Here is a 22,942-nt window from a genome sequence, read left to right as displayed (position 1 = left end):
ATGCAGAAGAGAAGGAGAGAAAGAAACACACATGAACACGTGCAGTACGGTGAACAAAACTGCAATTCTCGTGGCTCTGAAGAGCTCACACTAAACAGCAAAAGAACATCATGATCTAACAAAACAGGGCCTGAAATAGATTTTTTTAAATGAAATAAGAATAAGAGTCACCATTTATCAAGCACCCAGGACATGCCAGGGACTCTGCCAGCTACCTCACATACAATGTTTCTAAGACTTAGAACAACCCAGAAAGGTCAGTATTATGATAAATGAACCCATCGCCTTTCCACTCAGACATCTTCTCCCCGTCTTCCCTTTCTTAGTAAATGGCGCCACCATCCGTGTAGCCACACCGTCTACGAGCCTGGGAGTCGTCCTTTACCTCTCCTTTTTACTGACCTCTCACTTCGGATCACTTGGCATGCCTTCTTAATTCTACTCCAGAAAAGGTTCTGAAGCTCTCCCCTTCTCTCCAATTTCATCTCCACTCCGTTCAAGCCATCCTCCTGTTTTGCTTGGGTTACTGAAGCAGCCCCTGCTGGTCCTCCCGCCTCCCGTCCTGTTCCCTTCAGTCCATTCTCCATCCTTCCGTCGAGACGCACCAGTGACCCTGCTGTGCTCCAGGTCAGCTTCAACCTCCTTAACCCAGTTCACAGACCGTCAGTGATGAGTTCCCTGCCTGTCCCTCCAGCCTCTCTCCACTCCCACCACCGCACTCTGTGCTCTGCCCCGAGCACAATAAACTCCTTTCCACCATCAACAGCGCCCCCCGGCCCACCTTCTTGTCGGTAGGCCTTACCTAGGCTGGTCACTTGGTGTGGAAATACCCCCTTCCTGCCTCTTCACCTGGATGACGACTGTTCATCCTCCAGGTGTCGGTTCAGAGATCCTTCTCTCTGGGAGACTCACCATATACGGGCCAGATGCCCTTCCTCTGTCTTCCCCCAACACCCTGGTCTTCCCTTCTCCAAGCAATAACCTCACTGTATCTTAAGTGGCTGCCACCCCTGCAATTCTGAGTCTCCTTAATCAGTCACTGTCATTTACTCGTCATTTACTAGTGTCCTGCTGTGGCATTGTGCTGGAGCTGGCACAATAGGTACTCAGGGTATATCTGTTGAATAAATGCATGAAGGCAGGAAGGAAGGATGAATCAGAAAATTGATACAGCTTGCTCAAGGTCACAGAACTATGAACTGGCAGAGGCAGTATTTGGATCCTGGTTTGTACGACTTCAATGTTCTGTCCTTTTGAACCCACTACTTGCCTCTCGAAAGAAACTGAATCAAAAAGCAGGAAGGTGTCCTAGGCCCCGTCAAAGGCTGCATGTTTCTCTAGTGATTCATCAACAAAATTGTATAAAGTCCTTATACAAAATGGAGAGAGGGGTAGGACATCCCAGACCAACTGATAAACAGGAAATACATAATTTCAAAAATTCACACAGATGGCAAGCTTTACCAACAGCTGTGAAATATGTCAAACTGTAACCACCAGTCAACAGTAATCATAATACTCCTCCCTCAAAGGTATGGGGAACGTCACCATTTTCAAACCATATTCTAAGTCCAACTTCACCATTTTCAAACCACGTTCTAGTTTTATAGAAAACTACTATAGCTGGTAGGCCAAATCCGGCCACCCACTGTTTTCTGTGTGCCCACCAGTGAAGAATGGTTTTTACACTTTTTAATGGCTGAGGAAAAAAAAATAAAAAGAAGAGTAATATTTTGTGACACATGAAAATTATATAAAATTCAAATTTCAGTGTCCATAAATAAAGTTTTATTGGAACACAGCCATACTCGTTTTACATGCATTATGTATGGCTGCTTTTGTGCTACCATGACAAAGTTGAGAAGTAGTGGCAGAGACCATATGGCCTGAAAAACCGAAAGTCACTATCTGGCACTTCACAGAAAAATTTGCCAACCCCTGTTCTAAGCGCACGTTTTTATTAAATTTGCCCCCAACCTTTTGAGGTAGGCAAGACAAAGACTGTTGGCCTGGCATGCCAGAAAAAGAAATAGAAGGCTGAGAGAAGAGGTGACTCAAATTCCCATCTGGCCTCTTTCAGCAGCCTCCTACCTGTTCTCCCCTGCTCCAGCCTTATCCTTGCCTCAGTCTCCGTTCTCTGGTCCAGTTTCTGAGCTGTAATTAGGGTAGCCTTCATGACAAAGGCAGCCTGCTAAGCACCTCCAAGGGCTCGCACTGTCTCAGGACAATCATTGCTCCTCTATGTGCCGTGGGGCTAATGCAGAGTCTTCAGTGTCCTGGCCTTGCTTACCACTCCAGCCTCACCTCTGATCCCTCCCAGCCTCCTGTGGTCACACTGGCATTCTAGCCATGGTTCAAAGGAACCCTGTCCCATTCAAGTTCAGTGGCCACTTCTCTTGCCTCCAGTGATCTGCATGTGCAAATTCCTCAGCTCAGAAGACCTCCCTGTCTTACTCTCCGGCCTTGTTCCATATGATAATTGTCAACTCTTCTTTCAAAACTTTGTCTCAGTGACCACATACCTGAGAAGGTACACCCTAAATTGACTTATGTTTCTCTTCTCTGTGCTTCCACACCATCCTGAATTTACCTTCATCATAGCCCTTATCATAGTGTATTGATATAATTACTCTAGGTTGGCTCTCCCACTACTTACTATTTGTTGAGTGCTTATTATTAGCCAGGCATTGCACTAAGCGCTTGATGTGCATTAGCTCATTAAATTCTTAATTGGCCCTGTGAAGTAAGTGGTGTTATTGTCATTGTTTCATAGGTGGGGAAACTGAGACACAGAGCAGTTAAGTACCTTTTCTAGCCTGGAGTCAAAGACTGTCCAAATCCAAAGACAAACTTCTTAACCTCTAGGAGACGAGGGACCACCTATCAATATTAAGTTGCACTCAAAACTAAATGGATAAATGAAATTCTAGTTTAGTATTTTTCATTTACTAGCTGTGTCACTTGGAAAATTACACACGTTTTGGAGTTTCAATTTCTCTACCTATAAAATGGGGATAACAGTAAGTATCTCATGAAGTTCTTTCGAGGATTAAATGAAAAAGAGTTAAAGCCTTAGTTTGGTTGGGAGGCCCAGAGAAGCCTCCCCACCCTACAATTTATGGCTACAACTGTTTAGCAGGAATGCTCAGCTATGCAGGGTAGGAACAGAGGTGTATCTGGACAGGTGCTGGGAGGGGGAGAAGTCTTCCCAGTGGGTGGAGTAGGAGAAGTAAAGTGATGGATCATGGGTCCCAGCAGGACACAAAGGAAGTAGAGATAGGAAAAGGACTCATATATTTAGTGCTAGAGATAACTGGTGTTTACTGGTGCCTGGCCCATCTCTCCTTAAGGCATGTGGAAGAATTCCAGTCTCATCAAGGTCATGTAAGTGGAAGTCACATGAGTTATTTCCAAGTGAAGTATTTAAGATCCAGGTTACTACTTCCAAACTTAATTTTCCCCTGCTATGGGGTCCTTTGAGGCCACTTATATTCTAGATGGCATAACAACAAAGAAACCTTTGTGGCATTGAACTACTGAGATTTAGGTATTAATTTGTTGTTGCAGCAACGCCTAGCTTATCCTGACTAATCCAGCAGAACAAAAGATGGAAGTCCCTTGCTTTCTCCTCTGTCATCTGGTCTGCCTACAGTGTGGCTTTTTTACTGGAGGATTCATGATCCTTCTCTCTTCACAGCTTCCAGAGCTTGTTCATATGTATATATGTCAGGCATTAACAAAAACATTGGGACCACGCAAAGAAGAAGGAGGTCTGAATACTGAGTGCCTCAGACTTGATTTCTGGTTTTTTTTCCCTTCTAAAGCAATGAAGGTTGAATGCAAAGAGATGCTGACAGGCTAAAGATGGCCCTGGATCAGATAACCTTGAAGACAAATTAATTTCTTGATTTATTAGCTTCAGTATATTGTGGAAGTAAAGCTGAGGGCTCCTTGAGGTACCTCACCTTCTGCTCCAGATCCCAGGACTTAGCTTGAATACTGCTGAAGACAGGCCAAAGACCCATCATCACACCCTAAAGGTTCTACTATCAGCTGTTACTGGAAAAGAGGGATGGGAAGGGGTTAACAAATAGGAGACAGAGGACCCTGACAGTGGCTCATAGAATCTCACCCAGTCTGTGGTACTGACAAGATTCAAAATGGTGCCATGGAAATGCCATGAGCTTTGAAGTTAGATCTGAGCAACAATTCCGAGGGACCTTAAGCTCTTTATTTAACCCATCTGAGCTTACACTGCTTCATTTCTTAAGTAAGGGTAATAATGATGACCACTATTTATTTAGTGCATAATAAATGCCAGGCTTTACTTCTATCATTGCATTGTAGACTCATGTGAACACACAGCCCTATGACTTGCACACAATAGGTGGTTAATTTTTGCTAACACTCCCAACACTACATTGAAATCCCATCAGAGAAAGCTCCAATGGAGCTTTATGCTTTTTATTTCTATCCCTTGGCTCCAGCCTACCCACGTTTTCTCCCTTTCCTTGACCCCTGATTTTAAAAGGCCTACTATTCCCTTCATAAGATGCAATGACTTTGGGATATCAGATCTGAGCTAAAGTCAACTTGGGCGTCTCAGGTCTTAAGTAGATAATTCTCATTTCTAGTTTAGAGGGATGAAATAGGGCTCCCCAGGGATATGCTTGAAGGACAAGTATTGGTCTTGGCTTTTGTTTTCTGGACTCTTGTTGTACCAGCTTTGTCAGTGCGGTGTGGAGAAGGTGTGCACGTGTGTGTGTTACGGGGTGGTGGCCGGAGCAAATCTAGAGAATAGGGAGTAGGGCGAGGACAGAGAAGACTAGAGAGATGTTCCAGCTATTGTAGCAAGAAAAATGTTAAAGGGTTGTGATATTTAAAGGTCTTCTTTAGGTTCTTTTACAGTATACTCATGATATAATCCTCTTATTCCATCTTGTCACATAACCTTCAAGGAAATCCACAGTACTGCATTGGCATCTTAGGGTCTAGAAGATGCTGGTTGAGAGCAAAGAGGCCCAAGGGACAAAGAGACCGTGTTACACTCAAGTAATTCTGAGAACCCCAAGCATGGAAAATTCATCTCGTGGGGCTTGGCTAGAGAGGAGTAGCACTCCCCTGCCCTAACCCCAAAACACACGCCTGGGCTTTCTCCTCTGAAAGTCTGGTAGGACTTCTAAGGACTGAACAATAACCAAGAGTTTTCCAACAGACTCGCTCACTATAGCCTAGCCTCTCACAAGTGATCCTTCATTATAGCCCCTACTTCCAGCTGCCATAGCTAGATTTGAGCACCCTGTGATTCTGGATCCCTCCTGAAATTGCTGGGCAGATGATGAGAAAGGGAAAAGTGCCATAGTCAAAGGTTAGCAAGTGCATGAGCAAAATCTTATACTCAGTCAATGCAAATATATTATTGCTGTGTAGGAGCTCATCTAAACACAATGGCCTGTAGATGAAGAGGATAAATGTTAAGAGCCAAGGCCAGCATCATTCTTGTCCCCTCTCAGTTTCTGCACTTTAAATCTAGCCTGAGTCCATGTGATAAATACCTGGTTTGTACAACTGTATGAGAAGCGACTACGGTCCAGGCTTTGGCTTTCTTCCTTGGGGACGAGCAGAGAGAGGACGTGTCCCTAGTAGACCTGGGTCTCCAGGTCTCATATAAGACAAGACCCAGAAGAAGGAAGAAAGGACGTGCAAGCTGTATCACCTGTGATGTTCTTGACCTTTTATGTGCATTATCCCAAATTAACAGGGGAAAGAACTAATGATCTTAGGCCTAAAAGTGATGGGATGGACTCCTAGAGGTTGTGGCTTGTTCAAGGTTACACAGCTAAATTTTGGATGTGCGATTTGAAACTAGGTGTCTCTGATTTCCCATCATTCCAGGCAATCTCTCGAGGAAGCTTTATACAAGACAGAATCTTCCATATAGAACTGGATCAATGGGAGCAGGGAGGGCAGGCAGTGGGTATTTCCTATCTGATAGCAGACAATTCCTACATTTTGCTTGGCTTCTCACATAACCTGTGGCAGGTTATTCTTGTAACCAAAAAAGCCAGGGACACATAGGGACACATCACTCCCCTTCTGAGCCCCAGTCTTAGCATGTGTGAAATGAGGGCATCTCACTGGAGAATGGCTATTTATCGTCCCTGCAGGGGTGAGAATCCATTACGAAGAGAGGAGAGAAAATGCTGGATGAAACCTACCTCAGGCTTAGCCATTATAAAAAGAAGCCACATTTACGAAAGACTATTACCCACCCTCTTGTTACTCGAGACAGTGGTTTTGGTCCATCAATACCACCAGGCAGCACGGGACTACGGGTGACACTGGCCCCTTATCTCATGCTTCATTATTCTGGAGTTCAGCTTTCAGCACCTACTCCGAGGGGGTTGTTTTAATGGGATCCTTATAGAGAGTGTTTACGAGATTAAAACTGTGACTTTCTTCTGCAAAGCAACTCTGCAAATGGCTTTATGGGTTTCCGGATTTACTCTGTCTCAATGACTGGCTCAGTTTGCAAATCAAATCAAAGCCGATTTTTCCAACTGCCACTTGGGCACACCCAGCGGGAGTCTGCAGAGCCAGCTGTGTCCCCTTGCCGGCTGGCGCCAAAGATGGGAGTGAGGCTGCCTGCAGGCGGCCAGAGAGGTTCCAATGGGAAGACAGTGGACAAGCAAGGACCTGATTGACCCCAACTGGGGTGGGGGGAACAAGTCCGAGGAGGCAAATTTTATTTTCTGGAAGGAGAAAAGGCAGATTTATGTGGCCCCAAAGACTGAATGGCAGAAATAATAGGGAGCCAATTTGGACCCCTGATGTTGAGGTTTCCTTCAACTGAAGTGTCCAATGGTGGGACAACCTCCCTGGGGGAGTAGTGAGGTCCCTGTCACAACAGGCAATCAAGCGGAGCCTGGCTGGTCTTTTTGTTAGTGGGGATTGTAGATCATGTAGCTAATCCCTGCCTCTACCACTTTTATTCCTACCTTCCAAGAGGACATTTAAAAAATATTTTTAAAATTTTATTTATTTTTTTTGGCCGCGTTGGGTCTTTGTTGCGGTGTGCAGGCTTCTCACTGCAGTGGCTTCTCTTGTTGCGGAGCACAGGTGCACAGGTTTCAGTAGTTGCAACACGTGATCTCAGTAGTTGCCACACGTGGGCCCTAGAGCGCACAGGCTTCAGTAGTTGTGGTGCACAGGCTTAGTTGCTCCGCAGCATGTGGGATCTTCCCGGACCAGGGCTCGAACCCGTGTCCCCTGCATTGGCAGGCGGATTCTTAACCACGGGACCACCAGGGAAGTCCCCAAGAGAACATTTTGACAAGTAGCTTGTATTTGAAAAAATGAGGTCATGGAAGACCTCATCCAGCCAGCCAGCCAGCCAGCCATCTAGCCATTGATCCATGCATTAATTGACTGATTAATTGATTGATCAGTCCATTCATTTATCTATTTGTTCATTCAACATATATTATTGAGCACTAATGTTTGCTAGGATCTGGGGACACAACATGGCTCAAAATAGGCACAATCCTTTCACTTACTTCACTTAGAATCTAGTTGGGAGACAGACATTCAACATGTAAGCCAAAAATATATATATATTTATAAGTCATGATGAATGCTATGAAAAAAAGTACAGGGTATAATGAGAGTGGAAAACTTTGGGGATACACATTAGACTGGAGGTTAGGATGGTCTTTCTGAGGAGGTGGGATTGAAGCTGCAATCTGAAAGATGTACATCTGTTAAACCAGATAATTTCAGGCAGAGGGGGCAGGATGAGCAAAGGTCTTAATGCAGCAAAAATAGAAATAAAGTTTTCCCTCTCCTGAGAACAAGGAAAGTAAAGGGAACAGTGAACAGGCTAGAGAAGAAATATAACATGGCCTGAAAGAGTTAATCACTCCTAGTTTTTAACTGTTACTAATCTGTAGTGTCTGTAACTAGATTTGTACCTCACAAAGCTAACCTATTACTCTTTAACAGTATGTGAATTACATCCTGCACTCCCTTGTAGCAAATCACCCCTTGTAGCATTTGCATTTCAGAAAAAAGGTCGCAGGCCGATAACCCAGAGACAAATGGACTCAATTACCTGGCTGCCTGATGCCAGCTGTGACTGTTTTGAAATAATGCAGGAAGAAGAATGCAAGACCTTCACTACTTTGATCCTTATCATATACCCCGGACTGCGAGCCCCACATATAAAATCTTCTCTGTTTGGGGTGGGGGGGACACACACAGTTCTTGAGGCGCTAGCCTGCTGTGTCTTCCCTTCTGCCTGGCAGAACAATAAAGCCATTTCCCTCTTCCTCCAAAATCTCTGGCTCCGTATTTGTTTGGCATCAGTGCACAGGGAAGCCGATATTTCGGCAACAGTCCTGAGGTTGGAAGGAGCTTGAAAGAAGAGCAGTGTGCTGGAGTGGAGTGAATAAGAGGATAGAAGCCTGGATGAAGCTGGAGGGTAGGAAGGGGCCAGGTCATGCAACCAAGTCCGGTGGAGGCAGGGCCTGTGGGCAGGAGAAAGTAGCAAAGTGAATGAGTGCATGGAAGGAGGCGGGGAAGAATTAGGTAGGAGAATGTGTAGGCAGGAGGGCTTGGATGGAACTGCACACAGCTTCTGGAAGGGGAACGGACCAATCTGGTTCCAGAACTGAGCCTCTGTGTTCAGTTCCATTTCCCGCATGGCCTGCTCTGGCCCAGCCAGAAGGGCGTGAATTGAGATACTGGGTACCTCTTTCAGCCACTGCAACCCTGGGCATCCTCTGCAGACAGGATGATCAGCTTGCCTGGAAAGAGCTGTCTCTCACTTAAATTTCAGCACCTTGGAAGTTTAGGTCTCCCACCCCAAGTTTTCACAAGCTCCGTTTTCCCAGGCATGTTCTGCTTATCTCTTCAACCTGGTTCCTACAATGAGCCCGTCCCCCGTCTTCCAAATGGAGAGTGAACAGTATTGAACGGGTCTAAGTCCACCTCCCTCTTACTTGCCCTTTCTCAGTTCCTGTTTTAACTACAAGAACAAAACCTAACTTTTAAACGGATCTTTTTTCTCCCTGACTGCCCTCCCTTCAAAGTCTGAATCAGGGCTTCCCTGGTGGCACAGTGGTTGAGAATCTGCCTGCTAATGCAGGGGACACGGGTTCGATCCCTGGTCTGGGAAGATCCCGCATGCCGCGGAGCAACTGGGCCCGTGAGCCACAACAGCTGAGCCTGCGCATCTGGAGCCTGTGCTCCGCAACAAGAGAGGCCGCAATAGTGAGAGGCCCGCGCACCGCGATGAAGAGTGGCCCCTGCTCGCCGCAACTGGAGGAAGCCCTCGCACAGAAACGAAGACCCAACACAGCCAAAATAATAATAAATAAATAAATAATTATTTAAAAAAAAAAAAAAAAAAACTGAATCAGAGTTCTCTGTTTCCAAACCAAAACTTAATGTCTATTTACCCACTGACTGTAGTTTTCTCTACATAGCTCTGAGCAGACTCCCGGAGCTAGAGTCTGCCAAGCAAAGGGCTTCTGAAATGTTCTTTTAGATCTTGAACTTGAGGCAATTCCATTAGCTTTTTGCTATCCTCAACCTGAAGATGTAACATCCTCCATATAATAAGAGCCCTGTGGTCAACACTGTTGGTGCCACACCCAGATCCCCTTTACAGATTGGTGTGACATCCACCAGCTCCTGCGTGTGTGGGGGGCTAAGGACTCATCCCTGTGACTCTCTCCAGAGACTTGTGCAAGGCTCAGAGGTGCCACTTCCTCTGGAGCTACCTGAGAGATCTCCTGAGGGGAAGGAGAAGGGGAAGTGAAGGGAAAATGCCAAGGGCTGATTGGTATGGGGGAGGAGTCCTGGTTTCTTGCCTCGAAGCAAAACAACTTTGGAGAACTTTACACTCTGCCCCCGGGATCTAGCCTAGATTTAACTTTATCTGACAAGAGATTCTTACTCAGCCTTTTCCCTCTTGCACTTACAGATTTCTTCCAAGAGCTCTCCCTCAGTACATCCCATGCACCCAAATCCCTGCCTCAGGCTCTGCTTCTCGGGCATCTGTCTTAAAATGCTACCATTCTTCTTTATCTGCTCACTGACAAATTCCTCTTCCCCACTACAGCTGAACTCCTGTTCTGATTCCTCTGAATCTCCAGTCAGCGTTAACAGCCAACCCCTGGCTGAGGAATAAGGTACAGAAGATGTGAATCTGGGATGGTGCACCATGCCCCCGCGCCTCCATATCAATGAAAAAGACTGCCTTCCAGCCTTCTGAGAGGGGCCTGTCCTAACCCCAGAACTAACCCTTCCACCAGCTAATACCAAACTTCCACCCCACAGTCCCTTAGCAGCGCCTTCAGCGGGAGGTTCTGCCCTGGCTCTACAAATAAATACTGCCCCCTGGTGGTGTGTGAATCCACCGGCCAGATGCTCTCTAAACACAGGGGACTTGGCTCTTCCCGTGGAGTCTGGGCCAAGGGTGTGGCTCCTCTCACAGGGTGAGGTCCTGAGTCCGCTGGCTTCTCAAATGCCACCCTTGCTCTGTGCCACGACTCAATTCCCAGTGTTAGTTGAGAAGGGGTGGTGATGGGACGAGGGGGCACAAAGTCTCTCACGCTACACCCATCCCAGGGGAGGTAGCCCCAGGGGGTGTCCCAGGAACACACACTCATTAGTGCCTAGGGCTTTAGCTCTGCTGCCGTCAGACCTCACTCAGTACCTCTCACTTCTCTTTAGAGGCACTGACCACAATCATAACTCCACCACTGTCTGTTACAATCCTTCACTTAATGTCTGTTTCTGCCCTAGACTGTGAGCTTCTTGAGGACCAGAAGCACGCCTGCTGGTGCATCACAAAACCCCTGGTTCCTTACAAGGTACCTGGCTCGCAGGTGCTCAGTGAGTGAGCTGACCACATGACAGAAATAATGGTCATCGATCATGATTTTCTAAAATTTCCAAAACAATTTGCAGTAAATAAAACCACGTTTATGTTGATGATATCATTTGATCCTCATAACAAACTAGTGGGTCGAGGTCTCGGTGTGCTGGAGCTGGCTTGCATCTGCTCGCTGCAGAAGAAATGTCGCTAAACATTCAGGACTTTCTCGTAAGCCAGTTGTTAAACGATTGGTAACATGATATTGGATTTGTGGGTATATTTACACCCTGGAAATGGACGAAGACTACAAATAAGGGCTTTTCTTTTACAAAGAGCAGGTTATCGGCAACACATGGCAGTAGGTACGTTCAAAAACTGTCGTGTGAATGGGTAGATGGGGATCACTTTAAATATGGTGCTGCTGAGGTTTGAGAAGATGGAGTGAGACCCCCCAGAGTCTCTGAGCCTTGCTGCAGTGAAATGCTGGCTCCAAATGCATTTCCTACTTCAGCAGGCATTTTTCGAGGGTCAACTATGTGCCAGGAACTTCCGCACGGCACAATTGTGAATGGGAAATTAGTGGTCAGGCCCGAGCAGTTCCTCATCAGGACTCCTCTCAAACAGCAGTGCCGGTGCCTGTCCCAGGAGGCCTGGCCCTGCCCAGCACCTGATGCTCCACCATCATGTGGGGTCTGGGAAGGGTCCTGCTGCCACGGACCCAGCATCTGGTGTGTAGGGGTGGCCCATTGTGTGTACCCCCTGCCCTGGGCTCCTTCCACAGAACATGCAGCTCCTCTGCATGAGGCAGCCTCGCTCAGCTTCCGGAAGGAACAGGAGCCACATCTGGACCTCAGCTCACCTCCGGGGCCCCCTCTGGCAGGGCCCGTTCTGGCTCCTTGCACATCCCTAAAAGCTATTGGGATCACGTTGTGAATGGTAAAGAGTCAGAGGCTTCAATGGGAACCACTGGACACTGCCCCTAACTGCATGGGGCCGGTTATGGATTGAACTGTGTTCCCCCCAAATTCTTATGTTAATGTCCTAACCTTAGACTGTGACCTTATTTGGTAATAGGGTCCTTGTAGAGGTAATTAGTTAAGTTAGGATGAGGTCATACTGGAGTAAGGTGGGCCCCCTAATCCAATATGATCAGTGTCCTTATAAAAAGGGAGAATTTGGACAGATACGCACAGAGGAAGATGTGAAGAAGGCAGAGATCGGGGTGATAGTTCTAAGATGGCCAGAAAACCACCAGAAGCTGGAGGAAAGGCATGTAACAGACTCTCCCTCACAGCTCTCAAAGGAGCCAACCCTGCTGACATCTTGATCTTGGACTTCTAGCCTCCAGAAATGTAAGACAATAAATTTTGTTGTTTAAGCCACTGAGTTTGTGGGACTCTGCAGTTGCCAAAAACTAACCCAGGTCCCTTGCTTTGCAAACCTCAAAACTGGGCAGCATTTAATTAGAGCTTGGGTGACTAACAGCGACCTTACAGACAGACAAGGGTTAGAGCTGCATGCTAGAGCCAAGGATCGTATTTAATAGAAGATGCCCTGGGTGTCTGGTCAGGTCAGAATGACCCTGAACAGCTCCAGGCTGTTCCATTCTGAGTGGCAGCCCTCCAGTTCCCCGGGACCCACACAGCTGACCACAGATTCTGTCTGGAGTCACCAGGGTCAGGGACAGGACATCAGCAAGTTGCTTCATCACCACAGCACTGGCCTCAAGCCTGCCCGTGTGATCTTACTCCAGAGGCTGGCTGGCCGCTGGCAGACCTGTGAAGAAGGTGCCATGATGACAGAGAGGTGGAGGAGCCTGGAGGGAGACAGGTGGCCCATGGAATTTGCCGCTGGGACTTCACATACCCCCATCGCCTGCAGGATTCCCACCATCGTATTTTCTCTATTAAAAAAACCAGTATTTTCAGCGAACCCATAAAAAGGGAAATTTGATTCACATCATCAGGAAAGGGATGGGTCAAATATTGATTCCTGGACTTAGATCCTTGATACCAAGTCCTCATGGGCAGTGCGTGAATTCAGATAAGGTTCTCCTTTAGTTGACCCTGGATGCTCCAAGGGTACAGAGTAGACATAGCAAAACACAGCTTTCCCTGACCTGTAGGAGACGGGCATTCTGCATTATCCAGCCCTCTGCCCCACTGCCAAGTGCTGCTAGAGCCTGCTTCTCCTGGCTGGAGTGACAGCCCTCATTGGAAAACAAGGGTGTGGAAGCTTGGAATCCACCACTTACTCCCGACTCCTCTGAGCCCTGCCTGGGCATGGCCAGCTGGGCATTCATACTCATTAATGCATTCCTATCCTTTCCCACGCCACACCTGGCGTGTGTACACAACACATTGCACTAAAGGAAGACTGCAACCTAAACATCAGACAAGAAGAGAAATCCTTATGCTAAGAAGAGGTAGAGAGTTCTTCTGTTCCAGTTCTTTAAAGGCCACTGTAATTCTGCAGATCAGCAATGCAACTCTGGAGAAGTGTGGCATGGTGGGCTCTGTATCTATCAGGACAGTGGGTCCTGACATTGCCAGCAACATATACTTTTAAATATTCTCTCTCGAAGTCCCCACGTATACCTTTGCCTGTCCGATCACATGTTCCCAATTCCCAGTTCAGACAATACGATCCAACAAACTCCCCTTTAGGAGGGCTTATGTCCCAGAGGGTGTCCTTAGAATCCCACACCTCCGGCAGGGGAGAGCAATGGCATCAATCCCTCCCTTGTCTAGGGGTCAAAAGCTAGTGGGAGCCACGGAGCACCGCCACGGGGAAGGTTTCTCTGTGTGTGTCCTGCCCCCTCCTGGGGGGATGCTGCAGACACCCAGCTGTCCAGCTTGAGACCAGAGCTTTAGTGCTAGCCAATTGATGAGGTTCTTCTTTCTAGATTATCTGTTTTCTTCAGTGGAGAGGTCTGCCAAGGCCCATCATTTGTGTCACTTTTGTTTGCAGGCCATCAATTCTCCTTGCCTGACAAGGATTATTTTATCTCTTTCTGTCTGGTAGCCCAGGTTCTCGAGAGAGAACACGTTAGGGACATGTCGACCTCTCATGACGTATGTGAAGCCAGAGTGAGTTCTTATCACAGTGAGCCCTTAGTGCTCCTGTCTTCTTCCTCCTGCATCTTCCCTTTTCTGCCTACAAATTGATGTGATTTTCTTCAAAGTTATAAAAGTGATGTGTGATAGGTCTCGCTGCATATTTTGCCAAATAACCATAAAATATTCCTCTCTCCCCCCCCACCCCGTCTCTTGTCTCTTCCCCTCCCTGACATGTGTGCATTTTCCTCTGTATGTGTGTGCCTGCGTGTATATCCTCACATATGTGTATACATACTTGAGTCATTGTCTTTGTCTATAGTTTATGACTATATGTTTACTTATATTTACACATATCATCACTGTGGAAGCAATCTATGAAACTATATATGCTGTCAATAAATGCAGGGAACAGAATGCAATTGCCCAATTTTGGTGTGTTTATACAGGGAGGATAGTTGTTTAAAGTATCAATTCTATAACAAAAAGATAAACCTGATTTCTAACCATTCAACCTTGTAATAGGTTAAATGATAACAAACCATTCATTGATTTTGTTTTTAAAGAATAATAAGCAGAAACATGTACCAATTGAAAGAGCCAGGCAATTCAGTTATAATTAGGGAAACAAAAAGTGATGAGCCTGAACAATGCTGCCTTAGTTTTGGGGATTAGTGTTGAAAATGCCAACTACATAACGATGCAGTGTTTGTTTTCTCATTACGGAAGGCACTAACACTAATCACCTCGTTTTTGAAAGCCATGCGCCAATTGAATAAAGTGCAAAACCAGAAGATAGGTCTAATTGACATGCAAAAAAAATACCCAAACACAGACCCAAATACAATGAAAATCTATAGCAGAAGACTATTTGAGTAAATTTATATTTACCACGCCACTGATTAATGTACTAGTTCGTCCATCCATCCAGCCATCCATTGACTAAACAAATATGTTTTGAGCTCTTCCTATGCTTTAGGCACTGTTATTAATATATACCGTAAGTATATATTAATACCTAGATGCAAATGACTCCAATGAAAATAACAATTCTTTCTTGTTATTTTTAGCCATCGTTGCCTAAAATTTCCCTGTGTGGCTAGAGGGAGAAGTACTTAAATGGCTGAAGACAGACAGGGCATGCCAACATACCTTTTGTAGCCAGACGAACACAGTTGATTTTGGTCTCCTGTGAACAACAAAAGTGAGACTTCAGTTAATTTGTCGTGGGTTTGGTTTTTTAATACATATAAAATATACATATACATATTTGCATATATAGGCATGCATATGTATTTTTGATTATAATTTAAAATTTGTCCCTTCCAGTTTTTCCACCATTGGAATCACCTTTTAATTCTATCTCATTTCTTTTCAAGCTAGGTACATATTTTGTTACTTTCACTTCCTGGCTCCCATCACCTTATAAAGCTTCTTCCCCAGACAGAACCAATGCATAAATACTGCCCAGCACAGAACAACTTTAACCATGACACTAAGTGGGTACACTGTGGCATGTGTGTGCTTCACTCAGTTGCATGGGTTAGTAGATGGTATCAAGGCCATCCTTGCGAAGCTCAGTTAAAAGTATATAATGCACCTATATGCATACACTGAAACAGACACTTAGGAATAGCCCAGTCAATATGAATGTATAAGAAACAAACTGCAAAATTCATGTTCAAAAAGTTACTTTGGCCCAGAGATCTCTGGTAGACACCTTACAGTTTTCATAGATCATGTTGTGTGGGTGTGTTTGCGTGGCAATAGAATCTTTGCTTGGTGAGCTATCTTGTTGCTGTTGGCTGCTCCCCAAGGGAACAGGATCCATAAATTTATGATGTTGCTGGGCATGCAGTTGAGATACAGAAGAGTGTGCTTAGCAAGAGAATCATTTTAGCCTGCATTACTGGGATCATATCCTAGGAGGTCGTGGAACCAGTTGAACATTCCAGTTGACTAAGTTATACCCCCAGTAAGAGTCTGAATATTGTGTAGCAAAGGAAAATAAAAAGCAAAGAATGCTTTTCTCTTTCTGACTTACTTCACTCTGTACGACAGACTCTAGGTCCATCCACCTCACTACAAATAACTCAATTTTGTTTCTTTTTATGGCTGAGTAATATTCCATTGTATATATGTGCCACATATTCTTTATCCATTCATCTGTTGATGGGACACTTAGGTTGCTTCCATGTCCTGGTTACTGTAAATAGAACTGCAAAACAAATACCATATGCTAACACATATATATGGAATCTAAGAAAAAAACAAACAAACAAAAAAAGGTCATGAAGAACCTAGGGGCAAGACGGGAATAAAGATGCAGACCTACTAGAGAATGGACTTGAGGATATGGGGAGGGGGAAGGGTAAGCTGTGACAAAGTGAGAGAGTGGCATGGACATATATACATTACCAAACGTAAAATAGATAGCTAGTGGGAAGCAGCCGCATAGCACAGGGAGATCAGCTCGGTGCTTTGTGACCACCTACAGGGGTGGGATAGGGAGGGTGGGATGGAAGGAGATGCAAGGGGGAGGAGATATGGGAACATATGTGTACGTATAGCTGATTCACTTTGTTATAAAGCAGAAACTAACACACCATTGTAAAGCAATTACACTCCAATAAAGATGTTAAAAAAAAAAAAAGCAAAGAATGCAAGTGTGTGAGGCTCAAGAATCCAATGCCTGTCTTGCTAATGCTCACACGTAAGTAACCACTTCATCTTGAAGACACTGGGCTAGTCAGAATTATGCAGAAGTAATAAAACCCATGAAATTCAGGGGCTAAAAACAGCAAAGGTTTATTTTCCACTCAAGCTACATGTCCAATGTATGTGTATGGCTGGGTCTGAGGGGGAGGTGATGGTGGTGGTTAGGGGATACTCTACTCATTGTAGTCACTCAAAGACCAAGGCAGGTACCTCCATTTTAACACAATGCTTCAGTGTTCACTGAGGCAGGATAAAAGCATGATGAGGAGTTAAGCACTGGCAACTATCAGAAGTAACACTTTTGACTCAGGTTTCATCAGCTAGAGCCACTCACAGGGCCATGCCTGACTTTAGTGAGGTAGGAAATGGAGTCCTCCAGGCACCAAGAAGAGAAGCAATGATAATGTCTACAGCAGAGTCTATTTTATCCATGCACACCTCCAAATGCTAGGAATTGTCACTCCTATTAAACCCAAGTATGACACCCCAATGGTCTTGATTCTGTTCTGCAGACGACAGAAAGTCTGCCTTTGCTTGTGTAGGAAAGATGTCTTGATATTGAAAGACAGTTCTCAGGTTCATTAACCTTCTTCTCGTCAACAATTCCTCATACGATAAGAATTTGAGTCCTTTGAACTAATATCCATCATGCTCCTTCTGGGTCACTTCCTCTCCACAAAGGTGAAGGCTAATGTGTCTTTTGAGGGAAAGTTCGCTTTAAAATGTGTCACATTAAAGGGAATATTGCGTAGCCACAATGGTTTATTCTACTGCCTTCTTCCTCACTGAGTCATTCGTAGAACCTTCTAATTCTCCTTAGAATCATCTTCCCTTCCACAGTTGCATGCCTGAAAGTGAGCCATTTCCCAATACCACCTCCTCCACCAGAATCTATTAAACTATTTTCTATCATCTAGAGCACGCATCTGATTATGTTTAACTACCCTTGGCTCTCACAAACATGACTCTGACATATCTGCTTTCTCCCAAGTTCCTGACATCTTTAATTCCATAACCAATTTGTCTTTGTTGGTTAGAATCAAGTACAGAATAACAAAGTCCTGAGTCACTCTCTTGGCCTTCTGCGTGATTGAACTGTTAGCAAGCAAGTCAGGAACATGCTTGAAATTCTGCATTTGATCATTTGGGAAGTCTGGCCTGTGGGCATTAACTCAAAGTTCCCAATCGGTTCCGTAAAAAGGAAATGAGTACTTTCCTTGTGCCAAGATTATGTAAGCCTTTGGGAAAAGGAAAAGCATTTGGTATATTTTCCGTTCCATCTCCACAGTGCAATACAATTTCATGTCCCCATTATTTTAACCTCACTCACATTCCATTTCCCACTCTAGACTTGCAAATCTGCACACAGGAATATATCACTTTGGGATAGAATATAATGCCCTAACTGTTGTGCTTCTGTTGAGACCTGCTTCTACTCAAGGATCTGCCAGTGCTGTGCGATACTGAGCAACTCACTGCCCCTCTCTGTGGCTCAATTTTCCCACCAATCAAATGACAGAGAAAGGGATGGAGAAGGCTACTTTGGTAGAGTAGGTGGGATATTCTAAGGTTGCTTCCAGTTATGAGTAGGAAGAATAAAATTTTCAGACTTTCATTTTCCAAAATGTAGAGGCTGTGGTATAGAGAATAGACTTCCGGTGCAAGAGAAACTAGTTGGTGGGGAGAGTGTGGTGGTGTAGATGATGGTAGTGGCTTGGACCAGGAGGGAGAACCTGGCCGCAGAGATCCTGTTCCCCCCAAACCTTTGGAAAGCATATTTTGGCTCTGCTTGGTCCCAGAGTCCTCCCACCACCTCACCCTGCCCAATGCTTCTGGTATTGATGATACCCACTGGGTCCCCAGTCTAGTCTCTCTGCAGCCCAATTTCCTGTGATGCTCTTCCATTGCCCTGATCCCTAAGCTGTTGTTTGGCCTCGGTGTGGCTCATCCACTTAGCATGTCAGTCCCTGAAAGCATCACTAAGAAAAAAAAAAAAAGAGGAAGGTTCTCTTTTCTTAAGGTACCTATTTCGAACATTTTATTTTTCATTCTTGTAGCAAGGCTATGTGATGAATACCACAATGCTCCTTTTTTTTTTCTCTAATGAAACAAGATTACATAAAATTTCCCAAGGTTACACAGAGAGTAAGCCAAACACAGTAACCTTGAAGTAAATGGCCTTCTTTTCTGAGGTGTCTGTCGGCAAATACGTTTTTGCCACTGAGGTCAGATGCCCTGCTTTCTTGGCTTGTTCACAGGCACAGCGAGGCGGAGCACAGCCATATTTTGAAAAACAGGCCAAGCAATTTGTATGAAGGAATTCTGTTTTGACTTGAAACAGGACCCTGAGCAATCAGAAAGCCAGGGATGGAAAAGGGAAGCAGAGAGGTTCTGGAAACTGAGCAGCCCAGAACCATTATGACTAGGTCACCTGGCAGGCTCAGCCTCTGGAAAAAAATGAGTGAGGAGTGCCTTTGAAGGCATGAAAGGGCCAGAGTACCCTCTGAGATATAACTCCCTAATGAGCTTGCATGTTGTAATCTGCAGATCTTCAGTCGCCAGCAAAAGGCAAAGTAAAGCTGCAGGATGCAGGAGAGCTGGCTCTTGGTGGCATGCTCTTCTAACTGGATACATGTTCATCACCAACCCTATCAGATCTTCCTGGAAGGCACTAGGCTCTGCTTCAGGCAATAGCCAGGGCCCTGAGCCCTGGGACGAAACTCCCAAGTAACATGCAAGCCCATTCAGAAAACTCCCGATTAAACTCAAGCTCTGAAAATATTCTGTGTTCTCTCTCTAGATGCAGACTTGATTGTCTTACCTCACCAGCACCCTGGAACTCACCTTAATCTGATTGCTCTCATCAGGTCGACAAAGACTTTCATATGGTCAACTCTAAAGGTCACTGCTCCAACCCCATCTTCCTTAATTTCTCATCAATATTAGTTGCAACTGACACTTTCTCTTTGACTCTTTTTCTCCTCTTGCCTTTTAGGTCACTCTACTCTCTAGGTTTTTCTCCCATCTCACTGTCTGTTCCTAATCCTCTTTTTTAAATTTAAATTTTATTTTATTTGGCTAGACATTTATCATCTGCTTGACCTCCAAACACTGGAGTGGTCTTATTTTATATCCTCTTTCATCTGTATCCCAATTTTCTCACTAAGAGATTACATTTAGTTAAAAGGCTTTAAGTACTGAACCCTTGTAATGCTCAAATTTCTATTTCTAACAATGGTATTCCAGAGATCCAGGCTCATATATCCATATACTCATAACAAATTTACAAACCTCCAAAAGATAATTCTGTTACTCTCTTCACTTCTACTCCAGGCCTTATACACACACCAGTTTTCCTCATTTCAGGAAATGTTACCATTATCTACTTGGTTGATTTAAGTAAAAAAACCTAGGAGTCATCCTTGAATTCTTCTAGTTCCATAATTTCCCACAACCAATCCACAGTCAATTCCTGCTGGCTCTTAGTAGTTGAAGAAAATGATAACCATCTAAAATCAAATCTCTCCACATATCCTTCAAAAAAACAACACAGGAAAACAAGAAAAAAATAAAGCTATACAAAACTCACAACCTCAACATCATTAAAATACATAGAGGGACTTCCCTGGTGGCATAGTGGTTAAGAAGCCACCTGCCAACGCAGGGGACACGGGTTCGAGCCCTGGTCCAGGAAGATCGCACATGCCGCGGAGCAACTAAGCCCGTGCGCCACAACTACTGAGCCTGTGCTCTAGAGCCCGTGAGCCACAACTACTGAGCCCACGTGCCACAACTACTGAAGCCGGCGTGCCTAGAGCCTGTGCTCTGCAACAAGAGAAGCCATCGCGGTGAGAAGCCCACGCACCACAACGAAGAGTAGCCCCCACTCACCCCAACTAGAGAAAGCCTGCATGCTGCAACGAAGACCCAACACAGACCAAAAAAAGAATAAATAAATTTAAAAATATATACATAGAACCCTCAAAACTTCATAGTCCCTGTTAGTAGAAGAATAAGCACTGCAGTTGAATGAACTATTTCTAAGGATCTCAACACAAACCTTTGTGGAGAGCTAGGGCTGTACCGAAAAACAACGTGAAAAAGAAAAAAGGTAAGGTAGTAGAGGCTGTAAGATTTTATAAAACGATCTTCAGAAAGACCAAGTTCCTACTTGTGAAAATTCTGAAAGAGAATCCTGCTAGAATAAGGAAATGACTATGTGAAAACAACCTGAAAGCACACAAAATTCAAGGTGGTAATCTTCCATAGGTATCACTTATGGGGGAAAATAGGGTAAAAAGAAGGGAGAAGTGTCCTTGGGAGATCGGATGATGAAAGGGAAAGAGGCAAAAGGGGGAATTTTAAGACTCCGTACATTAAAAGAGAAGAGCAACAGTGACAAGTCAGAGAGCACATAACCACCCATCCCCCGTGATACAAAAAACTCAGTCATACCTTAAAACATACTTCACTACCTTATCAGAATAGTGTGTTTCTGAACCTCAAATCTACAAAATGAATAAATGGAAGAAGCCAAATAAATCTTCTATACGAAGGAGAACAGAAAATAAAAATCAAAAGATCCCAACTGATAGAAATACATACCCCCTCCAAAAAAATTACAAACCAGAAAAGAAAAGAATCTGTAACACAATAATACTCCAAACTGAATTAAATTTCCTCAAACAACTTTGAATTAGAAATGCAAAGATTAATAACTGAAACATAAAAGAACTAGGAAAAAATAACTGATTGAACTCAGAGGCAAAAACAAAAAACAAAAAAAAGAAAACAAAACCAAAAGTGATCAGAAATGAAGATTAAATTATTAAATTACAAGGTGTCCAAAGGAAATTTTTTTTTTAATTAAAAAAATTTTTTTTGGCTTTGTTGGGTCTTCGTTGCTGCATGTGGGCTTTCTCTAGTTGTGGCAAGTGGGGGCTACTCTTCATTGAGGTGCGTGGGCTTCTCATCGCGGTGCCTTCTCTTTTTGCAGAGCACAGGCTCTAGGCGTGCGGGCTTCAGTAGTTGTGGCACACAGGCTCAGTAGTCGTGGCTTGTGGGCTCTAGAGTGCAGGCTCAGCAGTTGTGGCACACAGGCTTCACTGCTCCGTGGCATGTGGGATCTTCCTGGACCAGGGCTTGAACCCGTGTCCCCTGCATTGGCAGGTGGATTCTTAACCACTGCACCACCAGGGAAGTCCCCAAAGGAAATTTTTAATAAGGGGCATCGAAGAAAGAGAACGACAGACAAGGGAATGAAAATGATATAGAGAAAAATGTAACATGTGTCAGTGAAAAAGTGTCTTAAAGAGAAGACAAAGAAGATCCAATATACGTCTACTTGAAATCCCTGAGAAGACAGATTAAGTAATTAAATAAGCAAAGATTTATAACAATAATCTGAGGAAAATGTCTGGTATTAAGAGATGACCTGAGCCTACATATTGAAAGGACTCAAAGACCTGAAAGATCAATTTCAAGATCCTAGCAAAACTGTTTAACTTAAAAAAAAGAAAAGTCTCAAGGACTCCAGGCAAAAAGGATCAAACAATTTACAAGGGCAAGAGGATTAGGCTGCCATGAGATGTCTCCAAAGCGACATACAAGGCCGAGAAATATGGAGCAGCATTTTCAAGAACTCAAAGAAAGAAATTATGAACCAAGGATTTTATAGCTAGCCAAGTATCTTTCAAATAGCAAAGCTATAGAAAAATAACTTGCAACATGCAATCACTCAGAGATTCCTGTACTCATGAGTCTTTCTTGAGAAATATGCCAGAGGATAAACTTCACTCAACAAAGAGATGACTGAAGAAATTTTGGCAAAAGGACTGATGGAAAGCGTTTAATATATTTAATTGTAAATCTAAGACTAAAACAAGGTAGGGACATGGTTGAAAGCAGAATATATAAATGTTTTATTTTCTTGTAAAAATAATGCAAGTAAAAATGAGAAAGAGAAGAAATAGGGAAAGAGGAGAGCAGAGTAAGTTCACTCTGATTGTTGTACAGGCAATAGATGAAAGTCAGTGGGTACCATCAAACACTGACAAAGCAATGATGTCTGCAAGATGGCAGAGTAAATTTTCACACTCATCATCCCCCAGAAACATAATTTTGACACCCATGGATGAGGGTGCCTTTGTGGGAACTTGAAAGTCCAGAAGAGAGGTCCCAGCACCCCACTGGAGCAAAAACTCTTATAATAAAAGCATTGAGGAGGGTAAAAAGAACAGTTTCACTTTACATGTGTCATCTGTCCCCCAAAGTGGCACAGCTCAGT

General features: G+C 44.4%; 1 protein-coding gene across 11 annotated transcripts in view; it reads right to left on the bottom strand.

The window, feature by feature from the left end:
- Positions 1–22,942, bottom strand: part of PTPRT (protein tyrosine phosphatase receptor type T) — a 1,089,879-nt gene that overhangs the window by 188,870 nt on the left and 878,067 nt on the right. For all 11 annotated transcript variants that reach the window (XM_036826097.1, XM_036826100.1, XM_036826103.1 and 8 more), the window contains exon 13: positions 15,091–15,127. In XM_036826097.1, coding sequence (XP_036681992.1) covers positions 15,091–15,127 — 37 coding nt within the window. The remainder of the gene's footprint in view (positions 1–15,090; positions 15,128–22,942) is intronic.

The sequence above is a fragment of the Balaenoptera musculus genome, chromosome 15 (assembly GCF_009873245.2).
Source record: "Balaenoptera musculus isolate JJ_BM4_2016_0621 chromosome 15, mBalMus1.pri.v3, whole genome shotgun sequence".
NCBI classification, from domain to species: Eukaryota; Metazoa; Chordata; class Mammalia; order Artiodactyla; family Balaenopteridae; genus Balaenoptera; species Balaenoptera musculus.
This window is presented reverse-complemented; position numbering and strand designations above follow the sequence as displayed.